The 13,899-nt window shown below is 35.5% G+C and overlaps 1 protein-coding gene across 1 annotated transcript; it reads left to right on the plus strand.

Annotated features, from left to right (window-relative positions):
- The first annotated feature begins 738 nt into the window (after positions 1–738).
- Positions 739–12,782, plus strand: LOC147410123 (transmembrane 9 superfamily member 3). Its single transcript, XM_086432347.1, has 6 exons — positions 739–975; positions 1,279–1,905; positions 2,004–2,141; positions 2,802–2,958; positions 3,065–3,549; positions 12,295–12,782. The coding sequence occupies exons 1-6, from the start codon at positions 827–829 to the stop codon at positions 12,512–12,514; spliced, it is 1,776 nt and encodes a 591-aa protein (XP_086288473.1). The 5' UTR covers positions 739–826; the 3' UTR covers positions 12,515–12,782.
- Positions 12,783–13,899: the final 1,117 nt, after the last annotated feature.

Below are 13,899 nucleotides of genomic sequence, written 5' to 3' on the forward strand. Positions count from 1 at the left end.
TAATCATAAATCAGAATTCTTCGAGATACAGAATAAATTTTTAAGACATTATATTAAGAGATATCGAACCATATTTTTATTTGGATCTACTCCAAGAGGTTCAAACCCACTAATTTCGGATAAAATCTAACTCATTTATGTCGTATTCTAATCATCTTATTTTATTAAAAAATATAATTATTTAAATAGGAATCTAGATTATAAATAATGTAAAGTGAGTTAAATGATTTATATACTAGATGACTTAGTTGAGCCAACTCGATTTTTGTGATTAAATATTTTTTCTTGGAATTGTAAATCCCACCTACGTAGGTATGAGTTGTAACTTATTTAAAAATAGAAGTTGAGGACCTTCTTGAAATTGTAATTTTATAGAATTAGTGAATCAAACAACTAATTAGAATTTTAAGATGGGAATTGCATTTCCAAACACACCCTTAAAGGGCAACAAGTAGGCCTTGGCGTTAGCAGGAAACATTAATTAAAGTAGTCCTGATAAATGCACGTGTTCTTGGTATGCGGTTGACGTGGTAAGTACACATAATGATATATTTTTTTCATCGGGATACACATTAAAAGATGTGCGGTTGTACGCTCTTGCCACGTCATCCGCGTATCCAACAGCGTACCAAGACCGTGTGCAGTTTTCTTAATTAAAGTTGTGACTGTGTTACTCAATCTCTTTCATTATTAACAGACTTAAGAGGAACTGAAAAAATAAAAATAAAATTGCTTTTATACAATTGTTAAAGCCAATCTCTCTCTCTCTCTCTCTCTCTCGCTAGTCTCCACTCTTCATCAGCTCAAGAGAAAAAAAAGACGGAAAATGGGGAAGATAATCCCCTTGTTTGCTTTCTTCTTTCTCATTTCATGTTGTCGAATCCAAGTCAGATCTGACGGTTCAGATCATCGTTACAAATCTGGAGATTCTGTCCCACTCTACGCCAACAAGGTCGGCCCCTTCCACAATCCCAGGTATATCGATCAAATCTCTAGGGTTTCTTTTTTTGCTTTCAGATCTGTCTACTTTAGGGTTTCAATTCTATGTAGTTTAATTAGATCCAAACTATGAATTTTCTTGTTAATTATATTTTTTTCTCTAGTTAAAATTTTTTTTTTTTTTAAATCCAATTAGTTATTGATTTTTTCTCTTTGAGATCTGTCTGGTTTTTTAATTTTCTACACTAGGGTTTCAATTCTTTGTAGTGTAATTAGATCCAAACAATGAATCTTCTTGTTAATTAGATTTTAAAATTCTAAATCTATTTATGGTTTCAGTGAAACTTATCGATACTTCGATCTTCCCTTCTGTTCACCATCTCACATGAAAGAGAAGAAAGAAGCTTTGGGTGAAGTCTTGAATGGTGATCGTTTGGTTAGTGCTCCATACAAACTCGATTTCCTAATCGACAAAGAATCCGAAGTTATTTGCAAAAAGAAACTAACAAAGGAAGATATCGCTCAGTTTCGGAGCGCGGTTACGAAAGATTATTACTTCCAAATGTATTACGATGATCTTCCGATATGGGGTTTTATTGGAAAGGTTGATAAGGAGGGAAAATCCGATCCAAGCGAGTACAAATATTTCCTTCATAAGCACATTCACTTTGATATCTTTTATAATAAGGATCGAGTAATTGAGATTAACATTCGACCGGATCCAAATTCCTTGGTGGATCTCACTGAGGATAAGCCAGTTCAAGCAGAATTTATGTACACTGTGAAATGGAAAGAGACCGATACTCCTTTTGAGAAGAGAATGGAAAAGTATTCACAGTCTTCGTCATTGCCACACCATTTGGAGATACATTGGTTCTCGATTATAAACTCTTGTGTCACGGTTCTACTTTTAACTGGGTTTCTTGCCACGATTCTCATGCGAGTTCTTAAGAATGATTTTGTAAAGTAAGAAAGAAAACCCAATTCATAATTCTATAATTTATGTGATTTTTGCCATCCTTGCTTTTGATTATTTTATTTTTGTACAATTTTTTATGTAAAAGATACACTCACGATGATGAGTTGGCCGATGACCAAGAAGAGACTGGATGGAAGTACATCCATGGTGATGTGTTCAGGTACCCGAAGAATAAGTCTCTATTTGCCGCAGCCCTTGGTTCTGGTAGCCAGTTGTTTGCTCTGTAAGTGTCTTAATTGAGCCTTTTTTTCTAGTTTTAAACTGTAAATCTTTAACTATGCTAGTTAGTCCTCAAAGGGTTTGAGAAGAAGAGAAGCCCGGCTTTTTCTTAATTTGATTCACCACCTTTCCTTGTATATGACAACAACCATAGTGACAAAAATCTGTGATCTTTTGAAAAAAAAAATCATGATTTTAATAGTTGTCGATTAAGTCATGATTTTATAAAAAAATCACGAAGTTTTTTTATTTTTATTTTAAATATTTGATTTTTTCAAAAAACACGACCTATCGTGATTTAATCGACGATTTTTTGAAAAAATCACAAATTAATTTTGTTTTTAGTAATTTTTAAGTGTTATTTTATCATTTAATATATGAAATACTTATTATTATTATTATTATTTTTTTATATTTTTAATACTTAATTTTTTTTTAATATAATTTATCCGATGTTTTCCTGACTGTATCGACTTTTGCCAACTTTTTTCGAAGTTTTTTCTTTTCGAATTATTCCCAAATCCCAACTTTTTTCACTATGACTACAACTACTTACTAGCAAATATAGCTTAGCTACCCTTTCCACTATGTCGGTTGGGGCTTCGGCCTTTCGGCACCCATGGTTGATTTTTCTAATTTCTCGTTTCTTTGTGCATGCATTCAGTACAATCTTTATTTTTATACTTGCGTTAGTTGGGGTATTTTATCCATACAACCGAGGAGCTCTATTTACAGCACTGGTTGTGATATACGCACTTACATCTGGGATTGCTGGCTATACCGCTACCTCATTTTATTGTCAGCTAGAAGGCACAAATTGGGTGAGTTCTCATTTATTCTTCCTTCAATGATTTTCACTTTGACCTATAAATGAAATATCTTCTAAGCTAATTGGCTTTTTCTTTTTTTGAAATTGTGTGTTGATAGGTTAGGAATCTATTATTGACGGGATGCCTTTTCTGTGGGCCTTTGTTCCTGACATTCTGCTTCCTTAATACTGTTGCAATAGCTTACAGTGCCACTGCAGCATTGCCGTTTGGTACGATTGTGGTGATAGTTCTCATATGGACACTTGTAACGTCACCTTTACTTGTATTGGGTGGGATTGCTGGTAAGAACAGCAAGGCCGAGTTCCAAGCTCCTTGCCGCACCACAAAGTATCCAAGGGAGATTCCACCATTGCCTTGGTACCGTGGGACTGTTCCACAGATGGCAATGGCAGGGTTTTTACCTTTCAGTGCTATTTATATTGAGCTTTACTACATATTTGCTAGCGTGTGGGGTCACAGGATTTACACCATATATAGCATCCTCTTTATTGTCTTTATCATTCTCTTGATTGTCACTGCTTTCATTACTGTGGCTTTGACATACTTTCAACTTGCTGCTGAAGACCATGAGTGGTGGTGGAGGTATGCAAGATTTTTGTTTTTTTGTTTTTATTATTCTTTTTAAATGTGCTGGTCTTTGTTATCACATCCTTCTTAGGTAGAAGTTATCTTTTTGAACTGGTTTGATAGGATATATGGCAACATTTCTCCTAAGAACTCAAAAGTCATATAGATTTCTCTTTACATTGCTTTTATATTTCCTGCTTCACTTTTCTGCTTCCATTTATTTTTGTGACTTGTGGCAAGCCATTTAGTTAGCTTCTATAGTTCTATTAACAAGAACACCAACATGTGTGTAGGTGTTTGACGACTTTTGCCCACCAAAACATTCTATCTTCATTAGTTAAGTATGATCAATATTTATTTTCCAGATCAGCAACCTTCTATTTTTTGCTTCTTGGTTTTGACATCATTGGTATAGAAAAGACGATCCTTTGCATTCAAACGATCAACCATATGAGGACCACCTTGGTAAGACGCTTGAGGCGAAAGCATAATTGCTGCAAACATGAAGCAATAGTTCTGGTAATTAGTTAAGATTAGTTGATGACTAAAGTTCCCTAAGTCAAGACCTGTCTAGACATAAAAGTGGTCTAATTTGCGAGGACCTAATATCTCATACCATCGAGAGGGGGCAATTGTAAGAACCAACTGCCAAAAAGTATAAAACAAACTCGTGGTGTACATTGTTTATGCATGGGCCTTAGTGTTCTTAAGATAAAAAGATTCCCCAAATGACAAGTTCGATTTACGATTTCATGTTAAAATAAGATTCCTTGACTACTATGAATGGAAAACAATATCATCCTAAACCATACTAATTAGGGTTATTTATAAATTAAATTTGTTTTATCAAATAAATTTCAAGCAGTTAGGGATCAATCAACTCATCCGATAACAAACAAAAATCTATAAAGAAAGTGGTCCACAACTTCTCTTTCATAATTGTGACACTTTTTTCCCCCCATAATATGGTTAAGCCTTTTTTTAATGAGATTAGTAACTTATTGATGGTGGGAATTGAACGCCCCAAATCAAAGACTTTACCATCTAAGCTATTTGTTCTGATTTACTTGACTCTTTTCAGTTCACTCCCTTATTTGCTTGTTGAAGTGTCTGTGTAGGTACCCCATTGGTGCAACCTATAAACACGGCGCACGGGGGTGGGGGGGGGGGGAGGTAACTTCCCCTACAATTTCCTCAATATAATTTTGAGAGTGGCAAGGTGAATACTTAAAGACTTGAGGAGGTTCACCAAATAAAAAAGATACAATCTAGTTCAATAGGTATGTGATAGGTAGCCCCCCCTACAATTTCCCCTATAATTGTGAGTGGCAAGGTGAAATTTAAAGACTTGAAAAGGTTCACCAAATTGATAAGATATCTAGTTTGATAGGTAGCTTCCAACACATTTTAGGTAGTTCCACTTGCAATTTCCTTAATATAAGCAAGGTGAATATTTAAAGACGTGAGAAGGTTCACCAAATCGTTAAGATATTGTCTAGTTCAATAGGTATCTTCCAATATACATTTTAGTGACGGAGAAGGCGGGGAAGGGGTTTCCCCTCAATTTACTCATTATGTTTTAGGGAGTGAAAATGTGTAAAGGTTGTTGACCACAGCGATAAGGTATCCATCCAGTTAGATATAGACTAGTGCATCTAAGAATTTAAGTTGGTGAATAAATGCTCTATATAGCTCTTATTCTGCAAATGACAATTTCATTTTGGGGTAGCTGGCATTAGTTTGCGAAAAAAGTGTGCGCATGTGTTAATTTATGCAGCTGCGTTCGGTTATTTATGTGAACAAAGAGCATATTAAAAAATCATATTGGGCCCCTGACCAATATACTTTTCTTTATACTGGTCCTTGGATCATGAAATGTAAAGTGGATATTACAAAATTAGAACGTAAACCCTGTCGTATGTTAGAGAATCAGTAAAGAACATGTTAAAACCTTCTTCTGGCAAATTGGAAATCAACCCAAATCCTAGCAAAGCATGTTTCATTTAGAGAGATGATAATTTTTAAAAGGAGGAATGGTGTCACAATGTTTTTGGCACGAGAAACATATGAGCGATTATTTGGATTTTTACCAAATTTAATAAGCTGGGAGATTCCCCAGCAGGGCTTGCAACTCATGTTGCTGTTTGGCATCAGGTTCAGATAATTGCATTAACTGGAGGTGATTTTTGAAAGATTGATTTTGCAAAAGGATTTGTTAAGTAACTTTCCCAGATTCCTAACTGATGCATTAGGGTAGGTTGACATTGTCATTGTTGGGGATCTACGTCAAGCTGAGGTGGGACATGGCTTTTTGGAAGGATCATGTATCTTCTTTTTGACCAATTAATGTAATCTCTCCATAAAACATTAGAAGGTCAAGGCCGTGAATTAATTCACATGTGATCATATACTGATGCTCCATATTTTTCCTAGTTCTTGAAAACAAAATAATTTTAGCATAAATGTTGATGACCCTGGCTACATTGTTTGTATCTTCTTTAGACCCTTTTTAAATGTCTAGGACTTCTCTTTTTGTCCCTATTCAGATCCAACTAACCTATTTAATCAGTCCAAAAAAGAAAAAGAAAAAACTCTTAACCTATTTCGGAACACATCAACCGGTGAACTCTGCATGCATAGTGGAATCGGTCACGATTGACTACTTGGAACTCGTCCAAGTGATCGACCCATGAGCAAGCATAAACACAAATCCTGAAGTGGATTTGAGTCTATCACGACATCCAACATAGTCTTAGTCGGAGTAACCGATGACCTCAAGCTTGCTTGATCTCTTGTAAATCAGCATGAATTCTCTTGTCCTCTGCAAGTACCATTGTAGTTTCTTTACTGCCTTCCAGTGAGTTGAACCAGAGTTCTTCTAATATTTGTTGAGCATGCCAGCTTTATAACTTCTGTCTTGTAGAATGCAGATCATCGCATACATCAGACTGTCAACTGCAGAGGCATACTCCTTTACATCTACCTGGTTCCTTTTTGTCCAACTCTTGGGACATTGGTCTGAACTGAAGATGTCCATTTTCACTCCAATACCTCAACATGTGTACAGTTATGCATGTCGAACCTTTTAAGCACCTTCTTGATGTTTTTCTTTGGAGACAATTTTTCTTTTGAGACAATTTTAACAGACCAACAAAGTGATCTCGATGGATCTTCATGAGGATCAAGGCATCGAATAGACGATAAAAATAAATAAAATAAAATACATACAATAAAGTTTGGATCGAACATACCCATTTGAGAAAATGATTAACCAATCAAGTTAAATGAATATAGATTCAATCAAGTAGAATAACAATGATTTCTTAGTCTTCGATGGCATCTAAAACCCAAGAATAATGGAGAAACTATATCCCAACACCCTGTAGCACAATACAAATAGATGAGAATTTTAGCTTGTGTGCCAAGGAGCGGGACGACTCCCTTATTTATAAGCATTTTCCCACCTTCCTCCCCGCTATGGAAGCTAAGGATTGGAACCAAGCTATTAAGCAATTATTTCCTTGGGCTAGGACCAGTCATTTAATTACTTCTCTTTGGGTAGACAATAGAGACCAAAAGGTAGTTAGTTGGTTAACGCCCAACAGCCAACAAGCTTCCCTCTGGTGGCTCATGGAAGTTGGAGAAATATTAGGAGTCACTTCCCAATCGTGGATATCATTCTCATGTTTGTCAGAAATTTTATTTGTGCCCTCGTGAATTTGGATAATCAACCCCTTGATTTAATGAAATCCAATCGTATATGTGGGGTCACAAGTGATGTTTTCTAAATTAAATATTTTGTTCTTATGAAGTAGTGGGTTATCCCACATTTTTTGTCAAAATCGAACAAGTTTGGGGTGTCCTACAACTCCTTAAAAATTGAAAATGTCCAAATATTCTCCCACTTGGTTCATATGTGCAATCTTAAACTGTTTACAAAACGACACATGGGTTGATAACCTTTGAAAGTGAATGATCACTTTTTATTTTGAAAAAGTATAATTTGAAATCATTTGGGTATTTTAACTTTCACTTATTCAAAACAACATCAACAACAGATCATGAATGCTTTTGTGTTCTTATACTTTTGACACCAATTCAGTTCCATTGTCTCAATGCTAGGATTACCTTTGGACTTCTAAGTTTACTTTTATGTGATCTTTTATAGAAGTGCTATATACATGGTAATGTATACTTCATCATGCAATCTAATAGTGCATTCCCATGTCCGTCATACTTTGTACTCATATACATAATCCTAATACATTACAACTAATTGCCGTGTGAAAAACTATCACCTTCCTATTAGGATAAAGGCTTTCCAGTGTATCACCTAGATACATCTAGCCCAAGCATACCTTATCAATATTAAACCGTATTTCTGGCTAAACTTGATCTCTTATGCACAAAAAATAGATATCTAATGAACAATAACACTATATTACTTTTATTGCTACTAATCAATCACAGGAGTAATGATACATCAATTAAGACAATGGGATGTCATCCAATTACACAACATAGTTTAAAGACTTAGTTACTCCCATTCGACTCACATGCTCTTTGAAAACTTTAGGTGGAAGATCCTTTATGAGAGGATATGTGATCATCAAACTAGTATCTAGACGAGGAATCTCAATGATTCCCTCTCTAAGCTTCTCACACACAAGTAAATACTTGATCTCAATGTGCTTGTTGCTCTTTGCCATCTACTTCACTATTTTCTTGAGAGCCTCATTATCACAAAAAATTACTAATGGTTTGTGGATAAAATCCACAACTCTTAAGTTCCATAATGAAGTCCTCAACCACATCGCTTGTCGAGTCGTTTCATAATAATCGATGAACTCTACATGTATAGTAGAATTGGTCATGATTGATTATTTGGAGGTTCTCCAAGAGATCTCCCCATGAACAAATATAGACACAAATTCTAAAGTGGATTTGTGACTATTGTGACATCCAACATAGTTTGAATAAGAGTAATTGATGACCTCATGCTTGCTCAATATCTTACAAACTAGCATGAAGTCCTTTGACCATTATAAGTATCGTAATACTTTCTTTATTGGCTTCCAGTCAGCTGAACTAGGGTTTTTCTGATCTCTGTTGAGCATGTCAACTATGTAGTTGATGTTTGGTTGATTGCAAATTATTTCATACATTAAATTATTAACTGTAGAGGCATACTCCTTAATATCTACCTGGTTCCTCTCTATTTGAGTTTTGGGACATTGGTCCTGACTGAAGATATCCTCTTTCACTACAAGGGCCTCACCAGCCATGTGCACAGTTCTGCATGCCGAATCCTTTAAGCATCTTTTTGATATGTTTGTTGAGAAAATCCTAACAGACTAGCAAAGAGATTACGACAAACAAATCAAATTCTAGGTCCTTCATATCAAATTTTGACAAAAAAATGCTTTGAGTCATGAAGTAGATGGATGTTGTCATTATTCACAAGTACGATGCTGTCCATAAAGAGGAAAATAATGGCAAATCGATTCCCACTCACCTTGAGAAATACAATTTTTCATGACAGTCTCTTTGAAGTTATAATTGACAACAACTTGGTCAAACTTCAGATACCACTACCTCGAAGCCTGCTTAAGTTCATATATGGACTTCTAATTTGCAGACTTGATGCTCCTTGCCTTGGATTGCAAATCCTTGAGGTTGAGCGATATATATCTACTACTCAAGATCTCCATTGAGGAATGCTGTCTTTACATCCATTTAATGCATTTTCAACTCATAGTGTGCTACAATAGCCAGAATGATCCTCAAGAAGTCCTTGGATGAAATAGAAGAAAAAGTATAAGAAATATGTACTTTCGGCTCATGTTTGAAGCCTTTAACGATTAGCCTTGCCTTGAATCTTTCAATTCTACCTTCTGAATCTCTCTTAGTCTTGAAGACTCAGTTTCATTCTATCTTAGGAATATTGGTCAGTTCCCAAACTTTATTCTTTTCTGTAGATTGCAACTCCTCTTTCATTGCTTCTAATCAGAATTGAGACTTGTTGCTTTCCATGGCCTCTTCAAAGGAACATGGATCATCAATAGCAAGACCCTTCAACTCGTCCTCCTGTAGATATACCTCATAATCAGTAGGTTTAGTTACTCTATGGTTTCTGGTAGATCTTCTGAGAGGGATGGGCTTTAACACTAAAGCAACTAGCAATTGAGGAGTCATATCCTGAGGTGTAACAACCTCATCTTCAACTCTGGGAAGACCATTGGAGGTACTAACAGAATCTTTGAAATGTTGAAGATCGGAGCACTCTCCATTTCCTTATGGAAGTCTATTCTTTTGTGCTTCGAACTCCCACCGACTTGGCCATCCTCCAAAAACTTGGCATGGTTGGCCTCTCCATCAGCCTGGACGGACAATAGAATCTAAAACCCTTGGACCTCTTGTGATATTTGATAGAGAAATAAGAAGTGGTCCTAGGGTCTAGCTTCTTTAGATTTGGATTATATAACTTAGCCTCACCAGGACAATCCCATGCATGAAGATGACTAAGACTTGGTACCTATCAGGCCAGATCTTTAATGGAGTTTGTGATAACTATCACTCTCCTTTCAGGACGAAGCTTTACCAATGTATTGTTGATGGGGACAGCAAAGCTTGAAGAATAGATTTTATTTTTATTTAATTTAATGTTTTAGGACTTTATTTTTATGTTTTTTGGGATTATTTTCATGTTTTATTGGCCCATAATCTTAGTATAATATTTAGGATAGTTTAATAACTTTAATTGGTTTTTTATTTAAGTTTATTAGGATTGAAAAATTAGGAGATAATGAATGGAATAAAAAAATTTACAGAAGTCTGTTTTTTTTGAATGTTGGTGCATTCAATGTGGTTGATGCAATGGAAATCATTGGGGTGATTACAAGGTAAGTATCAATTTTTTTTTCTTTAATCTTTTTCTTCAATCCATGTTTCTACCTTTTTTTTTTTTGTATATTTTTTTAGAAATCAAGAACCCTCTAATCCTTTCAAGAAATCACCCATAAAATCTGTTTTCTTGTTTTTTTTAAGAATTCTTGATTTTTTTGATTTCTTGAAATCTTGAATCTTGAATTCTTGATAATTATTTCTTAATTCCTACAAACCTCAACCCTTAATTCTTTCTCATTTTTTAAATTCTTACTTCATTAATCTCTTTTACAAATCTACCCTATCACTTAACCCTAACCAAATACCAAAACCTTCCTTTAATCATAATTTCATAATGTTGTAATTGGAAAATTTTGTGTTTTACATTTCAACATGTAGCCAATTAGGATTTTGGAAACCCCTTTCCTATCCTTACCAAAATCTTAAACCAAATTCTCTAATCCCCCAAATTTCCTTGTCTTCTCTTACTGTCTTGCATCAAATTTGTATCAGATAGGGGTGCACATGGTTTGGATTGGTTCGGATTTTGGCAAAATTGGAACCGAACCAAACATGATCGGTTCTACAAATTTGAAACCGAACCAATCCAATTACCCTATAGAACCGAACCAATCCAATCCAATCTTGGTTCGGATCGGTTCTCGATTTTCATACTTATTGAAGATAGATACCTTATTCCTCAATCCAAGCATTCTATCTCCTCCAATATTCAAACCTTAAAAACAAGTAGGACTTTTTTTAAACGTGGACTTTGGGATAATAAAAAAATTAAAAGGAAGAAGAAGAAAGAAATAAAAAGCCGAAAATTTTATTTTTTAAATAATTATATATATATATATATATATATATATATATATATATATATATAAAATTGGTTCGGTTTTCGGATTGGTTCGGTTCTATTATATCCTAATCCGAAACCGAGCCAAATTAATCGGATTTGTTTTTCTTCGATCCGTACCCGAACCGTGGGTGTGTTTAGTCCGAACCAATCCAATCCAAAAGCTTCGGATTGGTTCGGATCTCGGATTTACCCAATCCAATGTGCACCCCTAGTATCAGAGCCTAGGTTCAGGCGACACAAATTAGCAGATTACGTTGAGGGGAGATAGAGTCAACCTCTATGTCCTCAAAGGAGTTGAAAAATATGTTGTCAGAATTGCATCGAACACGCCATTCTGAGGCCTATTTTCGAAATGTTCATGATCGTATTATAAAGGAGTGCCAAGAGCGCAAACAATTACGTGATGAATGTTATGAAGAGTTCAAACTACAAAATTTATGCAGCAAGTGTAATTGTCGTGGACATTACAAATCAGAGTGCTTGAATTGAGAGCATGAAGAAAAAAGGATCAAAGCCCATGCACCTAAAATCAATGCGAGTAATGAAGAAATTGAGGAAGAAACTTATGAGTTTGGTTTAAGTGAGAGATGGATGAGTGAGACATCATTATGAGATCTTGAAGAAGAATGGCTAGATACTGTAAAGCAGATTAGAAAAATCCATCAATTGGGTAGTTTTTCTAACATTAGGCATGCTAAATTAATGAAATAGCCTCTCTATGCACCCCTGGTAAGGATGTCTAAGTTCTAAGATTTGATCTATTGTGAAATTATTAATGGTAAACTGGGAATGATACTGGTTTTATATGCAATTTCTTTGAACTTGTTTTGATTTTTTTTTGGTGATTTTGTATTTTATGTTTGTAACTTGGTAGCAATTGCATATTTCCTTGTACCTCATATGCTTGTAAGTTGATAGGTTTTTAAGCTCCCTTGAAGTTTGGATGAGTTTCAGTTTGAGCATCGATGCTCTGCTTCCATGGCCTGATCTTTATGTGTGATTTTACACAGGTCTTTCCTCTGTGGAGGATCAACGGGTTTATTTATCTACGGCTACTGCTTATACTACTATCATGCACGATCTGATATGTCTGGTTTCATGCAAACGTCATTCTTCTTTGGATATATGGCCTGCATCTGTTATGGTTTCTTTCTCATGCTTGGGACTGTTGGTTTCCGTGCCTCTCTGCTCTTTGTCCGTCACATATACCGATCAATCAAGTGTGAGTAGTGGGTATGTTTCTTCCTCCTTTCCTCCCGTAGGCTTTGTTATAGTGAAGAAGGTTATATAATTTTTTTGCTAAAAGTAGTTGGGATGGGAGTAACTCTAATCTCAGAAGCAAAAACAAGGGATTTGAGTGATGTGGGGTGGTGGTGCGTGTCATCTGAGAGGACAATCTGTGGGGGTGTCCTTTAGAAGGATCTTGTGTATCATTCTGTGTAACTGCACTCTTTGGATAACTAATTCTCTGTTTGGATTACTAATTTTCTCATATTCACATAGCTTCCTGAATCTGCCTCCATTTGACACTCTTTTTGCCATACTTCCGAGGACATGGCCATAACCAATTGTAGGTTTTCTAGGGACTTCACATCTAGTTGTGAAAGAGCCTTTGGTTCACTCTTGGATTTTAAGCTTTTTATTTTAAATTTTATATATGCGAGTACAAATTTTATTGAAGGAAAAATAGGTCAAAGAGACCTGCCTAATTACAACACCAAAATAGCACAACCAAGAGAAGAATTACTTCCTTTGAGAGCTGCTATTGGCACCCCAACTTTGACTTATTACAACCCAATTAAAAATAAAGAAAATTAGTGAATGGTTGAGAATTAAGTTGGGGTGCCAAATAGAAGCTCTCACGTTTTTTTAGTATGTGGCTAGATTTCTATTTTATGGGTTTAGGATTTTAGATGAGCCTAATCATAATTGTGAACTACTTATATTGTTTGACCGAGTGTTGAACTGGTGAGTGACAGTTCAAAGAAAAAGCAAAAGGTGGTCGCCAAGTCGGCTGTTCTCTGTATCTTGGCTTATCGGAGTTTGGCTTGTGAAAATAATGTTTTGTAATGTTGAGATTATAATTTGAGCCCAAACTTTTTTGTAATGTTTGAAGAGTGTTTTAATCTTTAAGTTGGGGGGGGGGGGGGGGAGGGAATAATTTAAGAAATTTGGGTGTAATAAGTAAAAGTTGGGGTGCCAATAACATCTTTCTTTCCCATTCGGTGGTCCTTATCCTTAGGATCTTTGGCGATCTGATCTTTTATGAACGCTGCTGCCACCGAATCTGTCATGGGTGACATTCCTCTTTTGAGTGTATGCCAAGTTCCAAATTATTGCATATACCACTTCTAGAAGCTCATTGCATTACTGAAGGGATGTTAGATTATGTTGGTTCTGTATATATTTTGAGATGTAAATATTATTTATCTTTGTTGTTTTGGATATCTATAAGTTTGGTTGAAATATTGCAATTCAAGGTGGTGGGTTCAAGTCATGGTTACCCAACAACAACAAAAGAAAAAAAAAGAGGGGGGAGGGGGCAATGAAAATCCACAAATATAGGGATGGATTAGCTTGCAGGTGTACACGTTAACAATCGCTAGCCTATGAGG

The sequence above is a fragment of the Akebia trifoliata genome, chromosome 2 (assembly GCF_017979445.1).
Source record: "Akebia trifoliata isolate Shusen 1 chromosome 2, ASM1797944v1, whole genome shotgun sequence".
NCBI classification, from domain to species: Eukaryota; Viridiplantae; Streptophyta; class Magnoliopsida; order Ranunculales; family Lardizabalaceae; genus Akebia; species Akebia trifoliata.